This window comes from Electrophorus electricus, chromosome 10 (genome assembly GCF_041902795.1).
Source record: "Electrophorus electricus isolate QZ-2024a chromosome 10, ASM4190279v1, whole genome shotgun sequence".
Taxonomy (NCBI): Eukaryota; Metazoa; Chordata; class Actinopteri; order Gymnotiformes; family Gymnotidae; genus Electrophorus; species Electrophorus electricus.
In genome coordinates, this window is record NC_137506.1 from 27,933,155 (window position 1) to 27,957,178 (window position 24,024).

Sequence of the window (24,024 nt, forward strand, 5' to 3'; positions counted from 1 at the left end):
GTGTTTGAAAAATTAAAGATGTTAAAATATTTTGTCATAATCTGTGTAAGATTGTTCAGGTGGCCACATAACATTAGTATTAGGATTACATTAAGATTTTCATTAAGTGGTCTATTATAGCCTAGTCAGAGATAAACATCAAACTTATTTGCGTTTTCTGTGCATTCTAGAATACATAGTATTCTATTCTATGTATTCTATATAGGTTAAGCGGAAAAGTTACCTTCTTTGAAGAGTTGATTACATCTTCAGTGATACGAAGACAAGATCAGTACAAAGCAAAGTGGTATTCATTTGAAGGGTATTTCATTAAAATCCGACAAAACCCTCTGTGAAAACAGGTCCTTCGTCGCAAACGACTCTTCACGTCGGTCTACACAAGTGAGACAAGGGAATTGAAAATGGATAGCCTACCTTCGCATTGCTCTACGTCAGTGAGCTGGGAGGTGAGCAAGAAGCAACGTATTTGATCTTTACATATTTAGAATTATGGCTTTCAAATCACTTTCTGTAAATCCGACCCATGGGTAGTCTTAAAGGACAGTAAACAACAAGTATAACGATGCACCAAATTTCCTATTAATGTCAATTCGTTGTAAGTGTAGTCGTATCCTTTTGAATTAAAATGTCATTTGAGGTTTAAATATTTCAAATTTACGCAGGGCTTCATAATATGCTTCTGTATAAATTTTTGCTCAAATCGTCTATGCTTACAACTTTAAACAAGTCTACTGAACTTATCCATCAAGACGTAACAAAAAAGACAGAACAAACAAACAAAAGCAAATTACACATCACAGGCTAGCCAATCAGGACAGGAAAGCCCAACAATACCTCTCATACATATTCAACAATACTGACATCTACTGGCTGACAGTGGACAAGACAATACCGCCTCAAATGTCAGACAACAATTAGATCCGCATTTTATTTTCTTTTGTAACTACACACTGAATACAAATAGAATCAGCATAAATCACGGAGCGTTTACAACATCGTGCACACCCATTCGGACCTCATTATGTGTAACTCTATAATTGGACTAACAGGTCTGCATGTTGGTGTATTAAGACATGATGGTTCTAAAATATTTGAATGTGAACAAGAAGGAAGACCTCATGGGAAAGATCACACAAGCATGAATGCTTGTTCAAATGTTCCTTAATTCATTGTGCCCTAAAAAACAACAAAAAAAAAAAGAAAAAAGAAAAAGTGAAACATATCACTTTATCAGGAGTGTCAAAATGCAAACATGACTCACATTATGGCCTGATGAGCTATATGGGCAAATGGCATTCCAATCTGACACAAAGGTATCACATGTCAGTAAGAAATCTCCCTCCAAACATGAATCAGAGTTCATGAGTTATGGCAACTTAAACAGGAAAAAAAAGTGCTCAATAAGTTAAGAGCTCAATAACCAATTTGCAGGGCCAAACAAGTGTAACAGCAAGGGGTAATTATAACAATTATGTCTTTCAATAAGTGAAATGTTGATTTACTTTTTTTCTTCAAAATACAGATGAAGATTTAGAAACTAGTTTTTGCTCAAGAGATTCATAGTCATATCTAGTAGCACACTATAAACAGAGGGTTCTCACATTGAATCTCAATTTACTGTCTGCTGGGTATAACAGCCTGTTGGTGGTGAGTAATTTATTTCTCTGGGCTTGAGCTCTCGCTCTCCTCGGGCTCTTCTGCTCGGTGGACAGTGCAAGATGAAGGGCAAGTGGCAGCTCTCTCCCTGCTCTGTGATGGCAGGAGAAGGTACTCCAGCTCCTCCGCGCTGATGGCTACCCGTTCAGGCGACAGCCAGCGTTTTAGCTGTTCTAAAGCACTGCAGTGGTAGAAGAAAGATTTAATGTTTAATTACCATACAAAGCCCATGTCGTCCTGCACACATTTTTTGACAAAAGCTAACAGAATTCCATAGACAAGCCTGATATACAGTACAAAGTCCATAATTGCCACTGGAAAAGTTGTCAAAAGGTAAGATATGAGTATTTAATGATATGAAAATATATATGTAAATGAGAAGAATATATGCAATGAATAAAAGTAAAAGGTCAACTTCCACACTATGCAATTAAAAAAATAAATAAATAAAAAATAAAAGTTTAAATATACATATGCATGGACACAGATAAGCAACCAAATAAGAGTCGCTATAGGAACATCCTATTAATCACACTAGTCCATTCTGTAAATATAAAGAAAATGAAGCCATAGGCAGGTGCCAAGCAGGTATTACACCCACCTATGCTCCTAACCAAGACAATAAGTTGAGGTCCAGGGTAACATACTTTAAAAGAGCCCCCACCCTCCAACACACACACACACACACACACACACACACACACACACACACACACACACACACATACATACATACATACATACATACATACATACATACATACACACACACACACACACACACACACACACACACACACATACACACACATACACACACACACACATACATACACACACACACACACACACATACATACACACACACATACATACACACACACACACACACACACACACCTCTGATCTACATGTCCTTCTTGAAATAGCTCTGAAGTCTGGGTGTCGTGAAGAAACCTGTCCCAACATTCCTTTTTTGCCTGGGACAAGGAGTGCAGCATTTCCCTTGAAGTGACCTCATTCGTCTGTCCTTTAATTCTCTTCAAACGGTTTTCTGAAAATCCAAACTTTGTATGAAACGAATGAAACACTGAGTACTAACTAGAGTATTAACTATAGTATTAAGGGCAACTACCTAAACTGGCGATGTAAACCTCAGAGTCTGCCATTGGTTCCCACGAGCTGAGAGACATACTGGAAGAGGTGAAGTTGGTCTGTGGGATTTCTTGGGAGAGGGGTTGGAACGAATCTGTGAACTGTGCATCATTTGGTCCATGCTGCTCTGGCAGTGGAAGATTCGAGCATATCTCAGACCACAGTTCTCCACTTGATCGCGTCTCGAAACCTTCAGAGTCATCAATCATTTCTTTGCTAGATTCAAGCTAAAAGCAGAAACAAGTCGCGAGACTCAATACTAACATATCTGGTTAATGTTAAAACACACACGATAAAACAACAGGACTTAATAACTAGCTAGTCATGGTTTCCTAGCTAGCTAGGGCTAGCTAAGGTAGCTAACGCTACCTATGTCTATATCCAACAGTCAAACATGCAAAAACTAACCTTATCCGAAAAAACCCTAAACTTAACATAACTAAACTGCAGCATGCCGTCTTACCTTCAATAGCAGCGAATGCTCTCGAATGTTAGAAACGGTGCCTAGCTGACTAAGAACATGCATTAACAAATGTGTACTTCATCATTACTATTTTTTAGCAGCAAGGCTTTCCTGTGTAAACACGCTAAATAATACAACACATACGCGAGCCCGGCAGGACTTCAATTTGATTGGACAACAAACAAATCAGTCAAAATATCCTTGAATGTGGTTGGGTCAGAATTCGCGTTAAGACTTTTATCTTCCGCGTATATGTTCAAGAGCGTAGCATTGGGTTATGTAGTTGTAGAGGTCTTGTGTAACTAGCATTCGTTTTTATAATGCGTTTTCAACATCAAGAGGCAAATTGAACGGGCAAAAAGCCGTGTTGTGAGGAACACGAATGTGAAAGACGAGTCCAGCAGCTACGTCGACGTGATTCGTGTATTGTTGCTAGTTTACTATATTGCTGCAAAATTGGACGTCTTTGGGAGTGCGTACATAGTAAGGTAGCTAGCTACGCCTCTCATAGAAGGGTTCCTGCAAAAATCGATACTTAAGTTAAAGGCTTTCTGTCTAATTTTCAGTGCATATTCGTCTTGCATACAAACGTTTCATTGCAGTAAAATTCTCTAAGCATTTAGCTGGCTATACAACTCCTGGCTCTTAGATTTGGGTCACCTAGCCAGCTGAGTGTTGCTGGACTTATCTAACCTACCGAGCTAACGAAGCAAATGTCAATGTCGGACTAACTAGTAGTGTGGGGTGCAACGGAGTCTAGGTAGGCACAGTAGCTAATATACTAAATTAGAGGAAGCTGTTCTACAGAATATAATTATATACTCACTTTGGTATTCAATTAAAGTCCTAATAAATTTAAACTTTAATCTCCCCGAACCTGACTACGTGGCATTAAAAAAAGTTTCTTTCACAGCTGTTTATAATGTAATTATGTTTCAGGTTTATACCGAACTCAAGTCATAAACCGTTGTACCTAGTTAAAATATAGTATAGAGTGTAGACTCACCACCCCGTAAAACCTTAACTATTAATTTATATATTTATTTAAAATATGCAGGTTGTCGTGTTCAGGAAATGCAATCTGTGCTCAGGCTGGCTGCAGTGGCAGTCCCTATGGGTTTGCTGCTATCCAGGACAATGGCATGGATATCCAGTGGTAGAACACATCCAGAACTTATAAGCCGTCTGCAAGGTAGGTAGCTAATAAACTGTATTAATAAGCACAATCATGACAATTTCTCTACAACTCTAAATTACATCATCCCCCATTCCTGCTGTTAACAGTGCAGTAAAAATACTCATTTGTTTATTTAACAGAACATGGAGTTATATGTAATGATCGAGTGTTTGAAGCCATGCTTGCCACTGATAGGAGGATCTATTCCAAGGACTACCCTTATGAAGATTCTCCCCAGTCTATAGGTGAGGTTATAAACTAAGAGGCAAGAAATAAATAAGTAAGCAGCATAATTGAAAAGTATTTTCAATTTTCATAGTATTTTTCACCAAAACCAGCTTTCAAAATAATTAGATTTCTTCCTGTTTTCAAAGGATACAAGGCTACCATCAGTGCACCTCATATGGTAAGCAAAGAATATGAACAGGCATTTGAACAAGCTTGTATTACTTGTCATAGTTTGTACAAAAGCAGGGATAACTTTGTTCCTGGGCTAGGGCATAATCAGGATCCAGTAACTGCCCATTGCTGTAATGGGCATGGCATGAGATTTATTTTTTGTAACAAAACATGGAAGAGGTTTGTTTGGAGTCTGATGATGTGTAATTATTTTGTAGCATGCACATGCTTTGGAGATTCTCAGTGACAAGTTAACTGAAGGAGCCTCAGCACTGGATGTTGGTTCAGGGAGTGGTTATCTCACTGCCTGTTTTGCAAGAATGGTAAGCCTCATTAGGTTTTTGCCTTTTAAAAGTGTAATATGTACTCTGCTTACTTTTGTAAATTCTGTCATGGTTAAAACTACTGTTTTAGTACACGAGCATCTGAAATGGTGGTTATGAGATTTTTCTTGGAAAACATTTTAACTCTTTAATAGTTAGAAAAAACATGGTGATGCTGGGTTTTTCTTGAAAGAATATTTGTTAGTCATTAGTTTTATATTTCTCTATCTTCTGTATTCAGGTAGGACCCACTGGGAAAGTAGTGGGAATCGAGCACATAGAAGAACTAGTGCAAGCCTCAGTGAAAAATGTTCAAGCTGATGACCCAGATCTGCTGACCTCTGGACGGATCAAGTTAGTTGGTGAGTGAATAAAGCACTGAATAATATGATTTCTTATTGATATATATTATTTCTTGTGCATCAATCTCCTCCTCAGGCCCAAGGAACAGTTGCTGTGTATTTAACCTTCTCTTCTGACACCTTTTATTATTCATGTCAGCTAAATTTGTTTCAGTTAAATGCAAATCTTCCAGCAGTTCTGTGTTAGAATAAGAGAGATCTTCAGGGCTCTATGGAAGATTTTTACCAATTAGGTTCATTTTGCTATCAAGGCAGAGCTGCCTTCTGAGCAGTTTTGATTACAGATTTTGCATGAGGCATTATTTATCAGGTATTAACATATGTTAGCTTCTTACCATGTGTGTTGCACAATGTGCTTTTTCCAGTTCCATGCATCGCTGTAGTCACACTTAATTAATACTCTGTAAAAATGGAAGACAGCTCAGGTCAAAACCCCTTGATATACATGTGTCCCCAAATTAAAATTCCATTCTTGTTTTTTAAAAAAGGAATAATGGCAAGCATTTTACTCGCACTTTAGGACCTTGATCTAAAAAAACATTTTATGGTTAATAGGTGAGTATTTGCTGAGTTTGGAAGTCCTAATATAACAATTTGGAATTAATATCCAATAATTTTAAATGAATGTTTATGTTCAAAGCATAACACTTTTTATTTATTCTGCATTTAAAAGATATAGTTCAAGTTCAAAGTTCTAAGATATACTTGCTCTTTTAATGCACTGAATGTATTATTGTCTGTACGTAGCATTTTAATTTGTCTCTAAAAAGCCAAAAAGTTGATAGTTACATAAATCAGCCACCACACACAAGCTTGTCCAAGTCTAATGCTGAGACTATTCCTTTCCTCAGTGGGTGATGGCCGGTTAGGGTTTCCAGATGGTGCACCCTATGACGCAATTCATGTTGGGGCAGCAGCACCTATGGTCCCCAAAGCGGTAAGCACTCAAACCAACCAAAAAATAAAACCCTTATTCACAGTAGTACTTTCTTGTCATAAGAGGATTTGTAGAAGAAGGAAGTGCTTAATTTTTGTATTTATAAAGTTTTGAGCCTTGATCAAACAGATTTTTGGTGTGTTGTGCATATTTACTGGGTTGTATGTACAAACTAGCTAAGTAGAATGCCAACTGTCCTTTCTAAATGATTATTAGAAATGTATGACATGTATCTAGCTAACACTGGGTCTTATTCATGAAACCTTTGTACCTATAAGAGCAAACTGTGAGTAAAACGGGCACTCCCAAAACTTTACACCACATTTACATGTGTAAATACTAGTTTTGCTAATAGAATGTCTATTCTGATGAATACCAATTGTTAGTAAATAGGGAGTGCATGCATGCTGATTCACAATAATGCCTATGAATTAAAAATCACTATATAAAGAATATACTAGCCTCACTAATAAACCTATATAATGGCCTTTCAACATTTGTGATAGACATATTAGGAAAAATGACATATTATCAAGTGAAATTTAGTGTTTGGGGTCTATTGAATAGGTACATTATTGTTCACATGGGTGTGTCTGTTCCTAAGAAATGGGAGACGTTCTAGCAAATTAATACAATGCCAACACATTTTGTTTAGTGATCGATGCGATATGCCTCTTTGTAAACCAAAGAAGTTGGCCATTGACTGCATTTAATTGTGCTGTTTTTGACTTTACAACCATTGCGCCTTTTAAAATGGACCTTTATGACTATCAGTATAAGGTTATTAACACAAGACATGTATGCTCTTATATCTTTTCTCCAAGAGCTCAGTTTTTCAAGGTAAAACTAAAAATATAAAGCCTGCAGTATACATTTATGATTATTTATTTTTTATTTCTCAGATGATCAAACCTCATCTGTATCCTACCATGACACATCATTGTTACCTGTTCGCTTAATGGTTGACTTTCACTTTTTCTATAATTTGGTTATTTTATTAGTTACTGCTTGTATGAACATGCAGTGAAGTCAGTTTGCCTTACAGAAAAAAAACCCAAAAACAAACGTGTGGGAATTGCGCATGCTTTATATGTGGCTCGGGACTAAATGTTGTTCATACTTATGACTATGACCTTTCATGAATGTGAACATTCAGGTAAAAACAGGTTTCAAAAATGTTTTGCACATACATTCGTTCTGCTTATGTTCCATGATTGAGACCCATTATCTGCAATTGCAAGTTTAGAAGCGTCCTTTTAACTGAGTTTGAGTATTACTAATATATAATGCAAGTGAGTTAGAAGGGTAGCCAATTATAGGTGCAGGGAATTGACAGGGGTCCTTATTTATCACATATTGGCCACATTTATACTGACATTTTATCAGAGATTTCAAAAGCTCCATTTCAGAAGGATTTCAGCAGCATCCTGTTGACTACTCTCAACTTTTAGCATGTCCTGTAGACATCTCATTGTAATCCATGTATCAACAGCTTCTTGACCAGTTGAAACCAGGTGGAAGGCTGGTTCTGCCTGTAGGTCCAGAGGGTGGGAGCCAGGTTCTAGAGCAGTATGATCGCCAGAGTGATGGCACCTTCCTCAAGAAAGCCCTCATGGGGGTGGTCTACGTTCCACTGACAGACAAACGGCGCCAGTGGGCAGGGTATGTCCCAAAACGACCCCAAACACATTAGTGAACTGATAAAATAATTTTAATATTATTCATAAAGTCTCAGCTCATGCGTCAGAAGGGCTTTTGAATGAAAATCATGACATTCCCTGTCACTTTTAGGGCTGTTCACTGTGCAGAGATTATTTTAACCTAGAGTGCTCTCTCTATCCATTCTCCACTGAAAATCCTTTGACTTAATTTTAACATATATGAACAAAACTAGTCTTTAGATGAAAGCCAAAACCCTGCTGAGTACTCAACAACATTCATGTATGGAAAATATCAGGTAATGCTGAAAGTGAAAAATTAATGATCCAGATAAAATAAAACCTGAATTTAACAACACAAAAGTGTAACAACTTTAATTTGTCTCATCATGTATTTGCATGTGTATGAACATTGTTTTGTTTGTCTCCCCAGCAGTGAACTCTGATGCAGTGTGGTTGCCCCTGCAGGAGATGGCTTTGGTGTTGCAGTGCAGCTAACATTTAGGACACCGCTGGCTTATCGCCTCTACTTGCCGATTAGCAACATTAGTGACGCACCTGGCAGGCACATTTTCAGCTTTATCTAAACTCATGTTTATTAACTAAAACAAGGGTTTACATTTAACCATTGATGGATGATACATGGTTTCCCTCTTCTGCTCTAAAATGGTTGAGACCTTTTTAAAGGTGTGGTGAAAAGGTTAAACATCTTTCTTTGTTATTTTGAGTTGTAAAGCAGTCAAAGGTGATCAATAACTACCTAGAGCATTAATGTATTCTTTATGACTGCTGTGACATTTAACTGCAAAAGTTATATAAAACTTGTGTATTTAATTTTTATTAATAATGCCTTTTAATGAATAAAAAATGCTTACGCAGTGCTATGTCCAAATTGATAAATGAATGGAACTACATAATATGAGTTTACTGAATTTTCGTCAGGCTTACTGCAAGGTCTCTGATGTCATCAAAGTGCGACACATCAAGAACGGTGTGGCTATCACTCCTGTGTTTATCAAGGGCTGGTAAGTAAGTCTTAACAAGGGGTGTATGTCAGGCACCAGTGTACCGTGGTGGGGCAGAATAACCGTAAACACCAATACGAAGGAAGTGAATACTTACTGGCGAAATTTATATATAGTAGTCAGCAGCGGTTTTTCCTGGCGTGCTGTACAGAGCAAAACGAGGTTCAGTATCATGGAAACGAAACAAGTTAACGAAGACGCTGTGGTCGTGCAGGGAACGAGAGCCACAGATATCACGGAAAGCTGTGGAAAACGCAAAGGACAAGACACCGACGAACAAGTGAATAGTCGAAAGAAGCGAAAGAGTAACGGAAAACAACTAAAACATGGGGAGAGATATGTTCCCCCTCCGCAAAAACGCAACCCAGGTGTGAGTTTCAACCAAGAACATTTTGCAGAAACGTCATACTATTTTGAAGGAGGCCTTCGCAAAGTATATCCTTATTATTTTGATTTTAAAACCTACTGCAAGGGGCGTTGGATTGGTAGAACTCTGTTTGAAGTTTTTACTACTGAATTTCGTGCTGAACCACTGGACTACTATAAGAAAGCAGTTAAAGTGGGACGTATTCGATTGAATGAAATACCCGTGAATGACTTAAATATAACACTTAAGGTAAGGAAGTATACTCATTCAACTCCCATACCTGCATTTAAAAATTACTACAAGCAAACAAGATGATTTTGTATTGCGTTTCATTAATTTCTCAAGAACAATGACTTCATGAGGAACACAGTGCACCGGCATGAGCCACCTGTGAGTGGTCGGCCACTGGAGGTTTTGGTGGATGATGGTAAAGTGGTAGTGGTGGACAAGCCCGCGTCACTGCCTGTCCATCCCTGCGGGCGATACCGTCACAACACGGTCATCTTTATCCTGGGAAAAGAGAGAGGTCTCTGCGGGCTTCACACCGTGCATCGTCTGGATCGCCTCACTTCAGGTGTCCTCTTGTTTGCCCGCACTTTGGAGGTATCAAAGAAACTGGACCAGATGGTCCGTGATCGACAGGTAAGACCAACACTGTCCACCCCAACACTGTTTAGCCACTACTTCATTAGGCTACTTGCATTTAATTACAAGAGATTAATGTGAACTCAAAGTTGTTATTCTTGTTGCCTGCTTTAGCTCACTGCATGTTAAGTGGTACAGTGTTGGAAGTACCATCCTTTTAGTCTAGAATCCATTTTAGTTAGAACATATCAAAGCAGTTGGGAAAATTGATTTTATTGGTTAGATACCCTTTGTTTACTTTTTTTTTTTTTAAATGTACCGAGAAGGATTATCTGAAATAGAGGCTTCCTCGTCAAATTCGTTCCTTTGTTTTGTGCAGTTGGAGAAAGAATACGTTTGCCGTGTGGAGGGAGAGTTCCTAGATGGTGAGGTGGTGTGCAAGGAGCCCATTCTAGTTGTGTCCTTCAAGGTGGGTCTCTGCAGGGTGCATCCCAAAGGCAAAGAGTGTTGCACAGTATTCCAAAAGCTCAGCTACAATGGGCGCTCTAGTGTGGTCCGCTGTCTCCCACTCACGGGGCGCACTCACCAGATCCGTGTCCATCTCCAATTCCTGGGCTTCCCCATCCTTAATGACCCGATTTATGGGTCTTCTGCATGGGGCCCGGACAGGGGCAAGGGAGGCCTGCTGGGTATGAGTGATGAGGAGCTCCTGGAGGGCCTCCTACAAGAGCACCGATCAAAGGAGAGTTTGCATCTTTTGGATCTTTCAGATGAAGTGATAGTAGAAAAGAGTGTTGTAGGTAGTGGTGACTCGGTTATCAATGAAATGCAGGTCAAGGCTGAATCTTTAACTGGTGAGTGTGAAGGTTTATGTACCCTGCCCGTAATTTCACTTTCAACAGGGGAGCCTAAACCAAACAGCAGCATCTCTTCAAATTGTAAGGAACTAGAAATGAAGAGTGTTCAGATAGAAAAGAGTGATTCTCACGCTGAGGAGTCATCCAGAAGTGCAAATTGTACCATGGTTGTTAGAGATCATTTGTGTGGGGAGTGCAAAATTGTTCGGCCTGACCCTACAGAGAAGGAACTTGTCATGTACCTGCACGCATTGCGCTACAAGGGGCCTGACTTTGAATACTCAACACGATTGCCCGACTGGGCTGATGAAAACTGGGTCCAGGACTGAAATCCTCTTGATATCACTTCAGAACTTTATAAATATTTACACACTCGAAATCATAAAAGAATAAAAAGAGTGTTTTCTTTTTAAGGACTTTTGTGTGCTTTTAAAACTATAATTTTTACTTCAGTTAATTAGAAATTGCATCTTCAAGTAAAAAGATCAAAACCTTCACCTTGAATGAAGCAGAGCAGAGCAATAAAGTCTAATGAATGTTCAGGTACCAGACTTTGAGGTTCTTGTATTGCACCAACTTTACATCTTTGTGTTCTCAAAACAAAGGCTAGTCTTATATAAAATATTTCTTTATTAAAGTTCTCCATCATATTTTCACCATAGATCATTCTCATACACTTTCAATCTGACATTACATAGCATCGACATAACATGTTTCACAAAAACATGGTCAGTACTCTGTTTGGCACAAATAATTTTTCTACATTTGGCTTTTTGTACATTAGAAAGATTTAACAGCATTGTGGATGTCAGAAATCAGCCATTATTTCACAAAAACATTTACCTTATTGTAATGTAATGAGCTCACTACAGAGGACCTTCTCTTAAACAATGCCAATGTTTAAACCACTAGGACTGCTGTTCAGTGTGTGAGTTCTTAATATAGTGATCAGCACCGTGGGGTCCAGTACTAAGGCAAATCAACACACTTTAAAAGTGATTTCCTTTTTATTTTAATTAAATGGCTTTGTTTTTTACAGCTCAGTCTTTATTGTTGATAAATGTCAAATCTATTTATGACATTACTAATTTGCATATGACACAGCACTACACTTTGCAAGACAAAACCTGTTACAAACTATCTTTTGAACTCTTGTGATCAAACGAACAAATACAGATTTATAAAGACAAGACTTGCACTTTAATGTGTGGAGCAGAAAAAAAAGTATTGCACAGATTTGGCACATGCCTATGTCAGACCTTGGTTGACTGGCTCTGGTAGATTTATTTAGAAATAAATGTATCCGTTTGTAACTGCACAAGTAACGTATTAGATGACATTTGTTTTTGCCTTTTTTGGTAAATTTAAAATCTGCCTTATATAAAATGTTTTATGGCTTTATTCATATTTGGACCATCTGTCAGAATATTCTGACTATTCAACACTCAGTTTAGGCTTAAATAACAATTGAATATGTTAACGTGATAAATCTTTTATTAATAATAAATCTAAATATGAACCACAGTGCATGGGCAGTAATCCCCCTAGTAAATAAAAAAAAGTCTAGTAAATAAAATAATCATATCTAAGTCTTCTAAATGACAAATGTACAAAACAATATATAATATTTATATGGTTTAGATCAAAGGCTTGGAATATAAAATTTATCAGGGCATTGGTTGGTATTTAACTTAAATGTGGCTCTGAACAAAATCACAAATGCTATCAGAAGTGCTTTTTTTAGGACTACAAGACTGAGAAACTGCTCATCTTGTTGGTTTACAGGTTCAAGTAACAATCCTTTGAGATTTGATACAAGTTTTATGTTATAAAATGCAAACCTAAGGCCTTGATAGACATCCTGTCACCTCTGTTGTAGTGCTTTTTAAGTTTGCAGAATATACGACATGCAGTGACATCAGTTTAAAAATTAAAGTAATATCTGTCAAAATCACTGATGGTGGCAGTGTGCACTTGATTTTGAAGGGTTCCACAAAATGTGTGGCCTATATGATGCAGTGCACAGACCTCTTGTGTCTGGCAGGCATTTACTGACATGTTCATGAATTATACTCTTATCATTTGTTAGCTGCTTTGTACAAGTTCACCGCAGCATTTGAAGTCATGCTGAGGCCACGTTATGGACAGTCACTGAAAAGTATGGACATCTTATGGTCTTATGGACACATTAATCAACTGCCATCCTCACCTCTGCCATCCCTCTTGATCCAAACGTCTGGCATATCTGGTTTACTGTTTGGTAATATCACAGGCAGTTCATTTTGGCTTGTCCGCCCCCTGCCAGACAAAGGGGAAGCGAGGTCATAAACAGTTTCTCTCAGGGATAGACGCAAAGTATCTCTTTTTCCATTAAGGTGGCCTGGTTGAGGCTCTCTTTTGGGTGCTATGGAGAGAGGCACTGAAACAGTGGGCTCAATGTCACTCAAACAGGTCTCATTGGAATCTTCCAGGCCTTCAATGGAACTCTGTGATGGACATGACAAAAGACGTTTATGAGGATGACATCCAGTGGTAACATCCATGGAGAGTGATCGTTTCTTGACATTGTCCATGTTCTTGGGGGCTGTGATGTCTTCCATGCTGGAGGAGGATGACAAAGACACATTCCACAGTTTAATTCTTGTTCCAGACTGGTTGCGACATTTCTTGCACAAAAGCCTCTCCTTCACACGGTCAACCACAGGACCCACCACAGGTTGTAGAGCATGCCTTTTGTAAGGGGAAGAGGTTTGGAGGGCTGGAGGAGGGTCATGACTATTCAGGTGCTCACTACACAAATCCTCATTGTCCACTTCAACACTGATTCTGTCATAATCTTGCTTCGGGCTGAGGCCACAGAACTGGATGTCATCTGAAAGGACTGAAGGTCTGTTGGACAGCTTGCTGGTGCATGTGCTATTTTCAAAGCTGTCACTCAGATGGCAGGCTAGGGGTTGTAGCTCATACTGCTCTGGTTCCTTGTCAACCGATGCTTGGTGCTGCCGGTTACGCTGCTGATTAGGGCACAGGAATCCTCCACCTTCTTTGTTGAAGCTCCTTCTGCCTCGTGACCCTGTGCTACAGCCAAACGTGCCATTAGCTGATGGGTTGGTGCTTCCTGGTTCAGCAGCTGAACATGAAGATTGCGTATTTTCTGTGGCACTCTCTGTTGCACATGGTATAATTATTTTCCCACAGTTCTTCTGAGGGCCAAAGAAACAGCAGAGTGACTGAAAGAAAAACGTAGCAAATCCACATGCTACGCACTTCACAAGGAGCAGGAAAATTCCTAGCTTCCTGATCAGCAGTGCAGTTGCCGGTAGCATTATGATCCCCACACAAAAATATGCTCCTGCACCTGTGGCTACCGGACAACCCATTCTCTTCAGGGAATGTGCTACCCGGCCCAGCCTGTCATTGTGAGGGGCCAGACAGTAAGAAATGCAGTAATTGGCAGCAAAGTCAACAGAGAGCCCTGCAGCAGCTGAAATGAACAGTGCTTCCACACTATTTAACTGCCATTCTAAAAGCACAAGGAGACCAACAGTAGCAAAAACACTCCCCCCCACAGCAACAGTCACATACATGCTTAATGGTATATTCCATGTGGTAAGCAGGAGCAATGCAAATGTAAGACCTACAGAAAAGCCTGCCACCTGTAATGTTTCTGAGCTTAGACATAGCTGGAGGTCATACAATGACAACTGGCTGACAAACCATCCTTTTTGGAGTCCCAGTGGAGCCCCAGAAATCTCTTTATTAAACCAAGACAAAATTTGTTTATAGAATTGTGAAGTTATGCTGAAGTTAAAGCTGTAAAGCTGTGAGGTCTTGAATACTATAACAAGGGCAGCAATTTGACTCTTTGAATCAAACCAAAGGCCTCCAGTCCTTGGCAAATGCTTCTCTGCCTGCTGTTCTGCCACCCTCATTCTGAGGCACTGTTCAAAAACATTGGGCGGATAGGGGAATGGAATACCATTGCAGCAAAAGCTGAAAGCGTCCTCGCTTTCAGAGCAGCGTCGAATGGACACCCACTCAATCAAGTCTTCCACAAAACAGGCATTGTCTTCCACTGCTTCATTTTCAGCTGGTGGTGGTGAGTAAAAACTCTGGTTTTTTATTTTTCCACAAAGATCTCGCAACCACACCTGGGCTTCAGAACTACTCATGTTGAATTCTGGATCCATGGCAAAGGAGCCATTGCGTTTTGGATTGAAATGGTCACCTTCATCGGTTGGGATAACACCCCAAATGAGAGTCAGACTCATGGGCTCATCTTCTCCTTGTTTCATGCGCTCAAACATGAACTGGTGGCGGTATTCTGCATCATATCTCTCAAAGGGGTGACTGGAACGGAACAGTTGAGTCGCCCTGCTTTCTGAGGACGGCAGTTTCATGCCAGGGTCCACACATGAAATGTAAATCCCCCCTGCTGCCAGTACCGCAAACCAGCAGATCCATATGTACCGAAACTTAACCACACCACATGGCAGGATTTTTAAGAAAAGTAAATTAGATGTGTCTGAGAGGCCTCGTTTTAAACCCCGAAATTTTTGTCCCATGGTAAAAAGGCAGCGTTTCCTTGAACTCGTATCCCAAAAGCCACCAGAACCTTTTGAGCAACATGTCTTCCATGGTGACTTAGTAGCAGAGGTTGAAGCTGCTATGGCATAGCGCTCTTGCAAAACAATGGTACAGGGGAGCCAAACAAGAGCAAATAGTGTGTTAATTAAAGACGCACTACCAAGGTACACAGCAAAACACCTCACCACTGTAATACTGCATATGTAGCCGGAGTAGAATGTTACACTAGATGTCAATCCTGCCACCAATATCAAGTAGCCCATTTCCTGTAAGACACGGTGCATTCTCTTTTCTAGTGCAGCTGGGGGATTATGGCTCAGCTGCAACTTCCAGAAATCAATAAATGTGAAGGCTTGATTTGAACAACTTCCCAGCAGGATAAGAGCTGCTGTGAGATTGAGGAGTGGGAAGAACTTTAGGCCAAATGCAACTTTGTAGAAGAAATAGGATGTGAAAAGTGATAATGTAACTGCAACCAGTGACATAGCTGACAAAACAAGTGATTTAAGATATAAGGCTATTGTAAGTAGCAGTGCAAGTACTGTTAGAATTGGATAGACAGAATCTCGTGAGAGGTAATACTTGAAAAGCGTTTGCTTAATCCCCAGATCCATCCCTGTTATGGTGGTGGTGTTATATGTGAGCTCATAGCCCTCAAGATGTTCTAAATAAATCTCCATTAATGCATTTCCTTTCACCACTGGTAGAAACAGAACACTGTATTTTAAAGATGGAACTTGGTATTCAACAGTCTGCGGCCCAAGGAAATCCTTATCCACCAAGTAATGTAGTATCTGAAAGATGATGCTGGACCGCTTGCAGGAGGGTGGGACAGAGGTGCAGTACCCAAATTTGCCTGTCTCTGTGCATGATGCAACCAGCCTTCCATCATGGTAGTAAGGTGCGCATGATCGAAGTAAGCTTAAACTCTCTGACACCTGCTGTGCTGTAAGACTGAAGCAGGAGGAGACATTATTAAGGAGAGCAAGGAAGTTTCCAAGAGACCAGCTTGGACAGCATTCCGCCTTTGGAATTTTGGAACCAGCAACATCTGACTTAAGCTGACAGAGTTTTTCAAAGTGCACATCTGAGCGTATCTGTAATTGAAATAATCAGATGACATGTTTTCAGTTATCAATGATTTACCATTTTGCAGAGTAAATGACACCTGCACATCATTTTTTTTTTTTTTTTGCATAATGGCTCAGCTGTATTTGCCTTGAAGCATAGTACACCCTTTTAGGATTACCTGGGTCTGTTCCATCTCACACATGGAGTAGATTGCCTTGAGGCTCCAGAGACTAGCGGAGTTTCCAGAGCGAAAGACCAGCTGGGCATAACGATCTCCTGCAGGACAGAAAATGGAGCACACACACCAGCATCCTTTATTACAGGCCACTGTCCATTTGCTAATTTATTATGCTGGAAAACTTTATATTCTACTGAACATTGGCATATAGCAAAAATAATAGGTTGTCATTGTTTGCCTCACCTGGCGCATTACAAAAAAATGCATTCTCAGCTGAGTCTATTTGCAGCATTCTTCTCGAACGATGTTTTAGATGATGCGGAGCTCTACTAGAGATCTCCCTGTAAACACCATAAGCAATGGATTCTAAATATTACAACTCTATTCTCTACGTAAATATAGTTTTATCTGTAGAGAACTCTTCCAGTATGCGCAGTACCGTACTATACTCTGGTCTGCAAACTGCTGGGGAGTGAGTGACAAGGCTTTCCCAGGCTCAGTGCTTTCCTGCAGCTTTGTCCATGCAGCCAGTCGAATACCAAGGTCTGTTCCACGGGGCTCAAAGCCCTATAAGAGCCCATCAGAAACGCACAGAAAGGAGATAAATGTCCTCTGAAGAATGCATTAAAATCATGCGATATGAATTTGCAGGCCTGACATTTGGGCCTATTCAATGGCAGAAATTTTTTCAAGGACAAAATGAAAGCTTTCAACCACTGTGGCTCCAATTACAGCACATATAGTTATAGTCACTTACACTTTTTTGAATGATTAATAATTCAAGATTTTGTAGAAGATGACATTTGTGAATAAGTGCTATATAAATTGGTTAATTTTAATTAGTCCTTTGCACTAATGATTGGAATGGTACTTACTAACAGAGGATCAGAAAACTCTGGCAGGGGACCAATCAAAATCCCAGCCATGGAAAAGGTGAGAAGCACTACTGCACATGAGATAAGCACAGTCATCGGGTATTCCACTATGACCTGGGAGTAGCTGTCAAAATTGGAGAATTCAGTTTATTTTGCTTGAAATGCAAACTCATTAGTCAATACAAACTACAACAACATTTCAGTGATTCCCAGTTTTTTTTTCCAAAACACCTTTTTTTTTTTCCAAATCGCTGCCTGTGAGGTTGTCTTTACACATGCTTTCACAAATTCAGAATCTTAATTCAGATTCATCTTTCCTTTTTATTAATATTCATAAGTCAACGAAATAGCATATTTTATTAATCCTAAAAGCCAACAGAATAGTGTATTACCAACAATATGATCACATTGGGCCAACCCACCTTTTCGGAATCCTGTGGAGCCTTTGAGTCCTATAAAAGAAATATTGTTTACAATTGGGAATGCGTGCATTTGTAACAGTCAGAAGAGCATTTTAGACTGGAAAAGGTTTGAACCTGACTGTCACCACATGATGCTGTACAGGCTTGTAGTTACTACCATCACGTGATCCGTGCAGCCAATGACACTGCATTGTGTTGTGACAGATTCTGGTGGAAGGGACTGCACCTGGGAGCTGACTTGATGGCATTTGCTGAGCAGGCTGAGTGAGAAGGCGCATTCGTTTGATTCAGACAGACATTGCCTGTGATTGGCTGGTGGTGGCCACAGCATGGGCACTTCTTGAGATGAGGTGACTGGTAGGCACAACTCTGTGACATTTGGTCATACAGTTGAGAAGAAGAGGGTGGTTTGGACAGATTGTTTATCTGGTCACACTCTATCATCACCTGATTCATTAGGCACTCTGCATCCTCGTTGTCCGGTGGACACAAAGACAGCTTTGGGATGTCACTGCAAATAACCAGGAAATGGCATCACATCTCTATAAGAACATCCTTAAAATATGCAAGCTTTATTTTTGAATATGTAAAGCTACATTTAAGTCAATATGACATTCTGATAAGCCATAGTTTATGTTCATTAGATGGTCAGCTTCTAGATACTTCATGGGTAATATTAGACAAACAACTTTGTATACAGTCATATTACCAACAGCTTGAATTAGATAAGATAAGTGACATCTAAAGAACATACTGGTGCAAGGCTTGAAGGCCCGATTAAGCTAAAAGAGAAACACCATCTGCCAACCTTGTCAACATACACAAGAGGACCCTTTGAGAAGGCAGTGCAACTTCATCTAATAAAGAATGACTCATGTTTACAACTGAAGTGCACATACAGGTGATGCTTGTGAAGTAGAAGATATCACCCCCTCTCCAAGCTTTGCAGGATAATCTATGGCTCTGCATAACATTCACTTGGTACCAACATTCAAAGGGCACCAACATTTAATTTGTATAAAGCATTTTAAAGACAGTGAAATTAAAACATTGTGTTTATATTCTTACATAGGCTAATGGTGCTGAAATAATCTTCAGGTCAATACCATGGTATTCCACGTCATGTTCTTCTACAAATTAGCTGCATTATGCCTTTCCCCAAAACACAACAAAGCTGCTGGGACATGTTAATGATTTTCTTTATTGTTATGTCTATGCCTATGTCTATAAAAAGCATACAAAGTGTGTATAAGAATTGGCAGTACCAGATAACCTGCTCAAGTGCTGAGCTTTTAACATAATTAACCCAAGCCCAGATTTTCAGTCCTCATTTTCACAAGACAGACTCTCCTGCGTCTGAGCTCCTTTCAAGTGATCTGTGCGGTCCTAAGCTAGCAGCAACCAGTGTTCCTCAGCTACCATGTGCACACTTCCCTGTCACGTTGGGTGACATACCGCAGTCAGCGCTGACAGCATGTGGGTACCCAGAGTGCTGCAGGAGCAGCTGGAGCTAGAGACGCCGTCACTCTCTCCACCACAGTGAGGGACTGCACCAGTAAGCGCTCTTAATTAGGCCCATGACAGCTTGTAATAGACCTGAAAACCCATCAATACAGTTTGTCTATTTTTTTTCGCTGTGGAATTATTGTTGAACACAGCGCCACCCAGCTGTGTGTGATGAAATCATTATCGGCAGGAGATTTTAGATGCAGCTTTTTTTTTTTTTTTCAGCAGTCAACATTTAATTCACACATATGATTGACAGCTATTCTAAGACCCTGATACAGGCAAGGTTCTGTGTAATTACAGTATTTCTGTTAAATGAGTGTTAAGATATATAATTCCAATATTTTCACAATTTCTTAGCAATAATTAGATTGCTTTTAGTCTCAGTGCAATAATTACTTACATTTCTTACATAATTACTTACATAATTACTTACTGCAATAGTTATTGCAGCTATTAGCTTTGCCTGACTGCTGTCTGTTGAAGCAGTGCCACCTCAGCAATAGTGCATCTGCTTTTGTGGTCTGTATTCCTGTGTCTACAGGTTTGTGCTTAATCAGGGTCTGTAAATACTGCTCTTGACCATCTGGCTGCACAGGTTTCCTTTCTTGTCAATGGGGCAAGTCTGTGTCATCATAGTTCTTGCCAGCACCAGTTTCAGTGCACAAGCCTGATGTGATCTGGTCAGCTTTGCAGTGATTTTGTTGCATTAGGCAGTTTACACAGCCAAGACGTGAGTATTGACTGCAGTCTGATGAGAGTGCTAGGTCAGCCATTGGAAAAGGGTTCTTAATAAAAACTAATAAGCCAGCGCAATATAGTAAAAAAAATGAATTCCATTCCATTCTAAGAATGTTATAATATTTCAAATAATTCCTTGTTTACATATAACAGTTCTAGCATATTTAAAGCTCATTTGGTTACTTATCTGGCGTTTTCTAATTTTCAAATGTAATGCTTAAAACCACTGAGCATGTCAGGCTTTCTAGCAATGGATACAATAGAACACTTCACACTGATGTTGATGTTCCCACTGTTCATTCATAAAATGTTTCACACTGATGCTGATGTTCACACTGTTCATTTATTCATTCTTTTATTCAGAGCTAACATTTACACCTCCCTTATGGGGCACTGTCTATCTGTGTATTTGGCCTAGAGTTTCAAAGTCTGAATAGACCCCCAAAAGGGAAATTCAGTGGATTTATCTGGAAAGCACTACCTATCATACAATGAGTCACCTGTGTTAGACTGGCTTCTGGGTACTACCCCTTCTGTTCCAGGTAAAGCCAGGCCACAGTCTATTGCAATGAGCCTCCCACTCCTGAAGACCAAAATGAGTGTTTCTATTCTATGCACTAAAATAAATACTTAGTCTTAAGGTCTGTAGGTTGTTGGTAGGTCATGGATTCAAGTTTCATTGATGGCAAATTCCCATTTAATTTCTAAAAGAAGCATTTCTGGTGTGATATTTTGGCTGCAGTGTGACTATAAAGCTGAACATTTCTCTCAACCTCTACTAATCATGCATTATGCTTTGCCCCTGCTATGCTCAGTTTGAGACAGGGTCTCGGTAATGAAACCATGCTGCATGCTCCACGCAGGCGCCTAAGGCAGTGCGGCTTCTGCTCTTGGCTGAGTTGACAATAGCGAGGAGGCTTGATGTTGCATGGCATTAAAACCGGTGGCTCTGCAGAATATACGCCTCAGCATTGCTACTTTAAACACACAGCAAGGGAGGCTGGAATACTGCACAGCCACAGCCCTGGGCTGCAAAAGCCTGAGTAAAGCCTGTGATGAACCAAGGCATTGCTAATGGTCTTATCTAGTTGTGCATGACCTGCAAAAAGATTGGACATGCACATGCATCATGCAGTATTAGTAGGAGTAGGAGCATGGTTTTCCTGATCAAGATGACTGTAAGCACACAATAAGGCATCACATTCATACAGATGCTGCTGGATTTTTCATGCATCAGTGTTCATAACGCTAACTCCAGCATTAATTGTTTAACTGCATACTGTCTTCTTGTGTGTTTAATAAACCCTCAACTGAATCCAAGTGAGCCTGAATACATGTCTTTGAAAGCTATTTTTTCTCACTCACCCTGGTCAACAAGAAATTGTTCAAAACAACATTAACCATTTCGGATGGAAAAAGACTAAATTCAGTGCTGGATACAAGCAGTTTTCCACCGTGACTGAGATCAGCTCCATCTCCTATGAAAACAGCCTTCTCACTCTGCACTGCAGTTCTTCCCCTGGAAGCTCGAGTCATTTGATTTTGTGCAAGGCACGCGAGCAGCCATTTTAAGCAATGCAAACAACAAGAGATAACAGCATGGCACAAAACCCTTTGATTAGCAAATCAAAGGCTGCACAGAAGGGCCTCGCTACACGCATCGCTCTTGCAGGATGAAGATGATGCTTCTTCAGAGGGAGCTCGTGCCCCGAGTCATGGTAGACCCTGCTGGAGCGTGTCCACCAGAGCTCAGGAGTTCTCCCCTCTCACCATCTGCTTAGTACTTCTCCACTCTCTGATGGCCTTGTTCCATTTATTGTTGTCAGAGGCAAGGAGACATTGGCCATGTGATTTGTTCTGCTGAAGCGAGGCTGTTCTCTCTGAGTTAACAGAAAACGCTGGCATTTTTTTCTGCTGCAGGGCTAATTGCTGCCTTTGACTGCTTAAGAAACTGTCTACTTAACACTCCATGTTCTTCATAACGAGAGAACTGACTGGGAATTGGGACAAGACAACAACCCCCAACTGGCTATGCAACTGAGCCTGACTACTTTGCGATACACAGATGGAATACGTTAGTTCACACATTCTATTCTCCTGAGGTTCCAGACTCTGGTAGAATATTTGATATTCTCAGTTGAACACCCACAACAATTCGCTTTCATCTTTGAATTTCATAGCCGTTGTATTATACCCTGGATAGTAATAACATCTCTGCAAAATTACAAATGTATTTTTATAGCCTGCAGCCATCTGACCCAGTCATATCTGATTTGTGTGAACATACAAGTATGGAACATAGGACAATGTCACACTGAGGTGAACTGAGATCTTTCCGTCTTTTCTTAACTTACCGTGTGTACTCGGAATTTCATCCATTTTTTAAATATCATCCTTATCAATGAGTTAATTCATGTTAATGAGTGAAACAATTACAAGAACTCACAGAACCCTACAAGTTCAAAAAGCGTAAGTTCTATTATTTTGTATTACTCAGTGGATTTGATTATTTATATTTGCTGGTTTGCGCTAGTTATGAAACCCAGGTGACACGAACATAATCCTGGGTAGGAATTTACTTTCTGAACTTAAAAGTCTGCTTCTGATTCTGAGACACCTTAATAAGGCATATAACGCTTACAAACAAGACTTCTGTGTAGCTGTTCTGTTCTGTGTAAATGGGCAACGGAGCTTTCAGTGCTGTACTGGTTTGTTCACTTGCTGTTATCGGCAATGGACCCTTTTCAATGCCGTCAAGCTTGTGAGTGTACTCATGAAAGATCTCTAAAATATCTTACAGCATACGAGCAAAGTGACCCCGAGCCTCACATGTGTACGTCAAACTCTATCAGTAATCTTTATGTCAGTACATTTATGGCCAGTTTGGAGTTGTTGCTGCTACTGTTCTCTCTGGTAAGCCATCACAATATTTCAAACGTATTATGAATTTAGCGATGCAAGTGACACGTGCAAGCTCAAGAGTAAATGAAAAGCATGATGTATTATTTAGATAACACATTCAGGTTACAAGATTGCAATTAAATGTAATTTGTGTTTGGGTACTATGACATTTAAAATATTGTACCACTGGTGTCTGCATTAAATCTCAAGAAAATCAGTAACGTAGCCTACCTCTGAGCTGGTGCCCCCATCGTCGTCGGAATAGGCATTTCAGTATCATCACGCTCACCATGGACTGAAACAGTATCCATATTGACAGATGCCTTTTACAGCTAGATTGCAAACCTTATCTGCTTTAAACAACCAATATAAAATGTATAACGCTGTTATTTATTCGTGCCTTAAATTATGCTCACGGGTCTCCGTGTTGGGGCTAAACCTATGCTACTGAGTGTGTGTGGGCTTGTCCGTTTTCACAGTCTTGTCCTATTGGACGATCCGCGTGATGAGCGGTGACGTTGAGGACTTGACCGTGAATTGAACGGGCGCTGTTCACGGCAGGGTGGTGCCGGTCGCATCGTTTTTTCCATGCGCCGCAATAGCAGGGTTTGTAACACATTGCTGTACAAATTTTTGTTTTTTGGAGAAAACACAACAGCAGCGTCCTATTCTTCTACGAAGAGCTGCCTTATTACTTAAAAAAGGTTTACTAAAATCATAGCTGAGGTCCTGGGACGGATTTCATTGGATCCTTTATACAGGTCTAGATTTAAAACTTT

At 39.9% G+C, this 24,024-nt stretch overlaps 4 protein-coding genes across 9 annotated transcripts; 2 read left to right on the forward strand and 2 right to left on the reverse strand.

The window, feature by feature from the left end:
• Positions 1-903: 903 nt before the first annotated feature.
• Positions 904-3,401, reverse strand: ccdc32 (coiled-coil domain containing 32). 2 transcript variants are annotated; one of them, XR_014125730.1, is made up of 5 exons: positions 3,275-3,401; positions 2,792-3,038; positions 2,557-2,710; positions 1,602-1,837; positions 904-1,176 (listed from the first exon to the last, which is right to left on the reverse strand). XR_014125730.1 is itself a non-coding variant. In XM_027008875.3 (4 exons), the coding sequence occupies exons 1-4, from the start codon at positions 3,335-3,337 to the stop codon at positions 1,657-1,659; spliced, it is 645 nt and encodes a 214-aa protein (XP_026864676.3). In that variant the 5' UTR covers positions 3,338-3,401; the 3' UTR covers positions 904-1,656. The 2 variants fall into 2 exon arrangements, 1 of the variants encoding a protein (XP_026864676.3); XM_027008875.3 differs by having other exon boundaries at positions 904-1,837.
• A 128-nt stretch (positions 3,402-3,529) lies between these two features.
• Positions 3,530-9,008, forward strand: pcmtl (l-isoaspartyl protein carboxyl methyltransferase, like). 5 transcript variants are annotated; one of them, XM_027008838.3, is made up of 9 exons: positions 3,530-4,034; positions 4,332-4,466; positions 4,592-4,696; positions 4,826-4,857; positions 5,069-5,173; positions 5,415-5,535; positions 6,387-6,472; positions 7,965-8,134; positions 8,564-9,008. In XM_027008838.3, the coding sequence occupies exons 2-9, from the start codon at positions 4,349-4,351 to the stop codon at positions 8,574-8,576; spliced, it is 750 nt and encodes a 249-aa protein (XP_026864639.1). In that variant the 5' UTR covers positions 3,530-4,034; positions 4,332-4,348; the 3' UTR covers positions 8,577-9,008. The 5 variants fall into 5 exon arrangements, with proteins under 5 accessions (XP_026864639.1, XP_026864641.1, XP_026864642.1 ...); XM_027008840.3 differs by having other exon boundaries at positions 8,567-9,008; XM_027008841.3 differs by having other exon boundaries at positions 4,366-4,466.
• A 100-nt stretch (positions 9,009-9,108) lies between these two features.
• rpusd2 (RNA pseudouridine synthase domain containing 2) lies at positions 9,109-11,377 on the forward strand. Its single transcript, XM_027008890.3, has 3 exons — positions 9,109-9,771; positions 9,868-10,164; positions 10,487-11,377. The coding sequence occupies exons 1-3, from the start codon at positions 9,181-9,183 to the stop codon at positions 11,291-11,293; spliced, it is 1,695 nt and encodes a 564-aa protein (XP_026864691.3). The 5' UTR covers positions 9,109-9,180; the 3' UTR covers positions 11,294-11,377.
• Positions 11,378-12,070: 693 nt separating this feature from the next.
• Positions 12,071-23,818, reverse strand: disp2 (dispatched RND transporter family member 2). The gene is given in 9 exon segments (XM_081721783.1): positions 12,071-16,648; positions 16,801-16,898; positions 17,044-17,141; positions 17,240-17,367; positions 17,676-17,799; positions 18,098-18,127; positions 18,212-18,304; positions 18,306-18,608; positions 23,477-23,818. Coding segments are annotated over 9 exon segments (4,446 nt in total). The 5' UTR covers positions 23,557-23,818; the 3' UTR covers positions 12,071-13,156.
• Between the last annotated feature and the right edge of the window lie 206 nt (positions 23,819-24,024).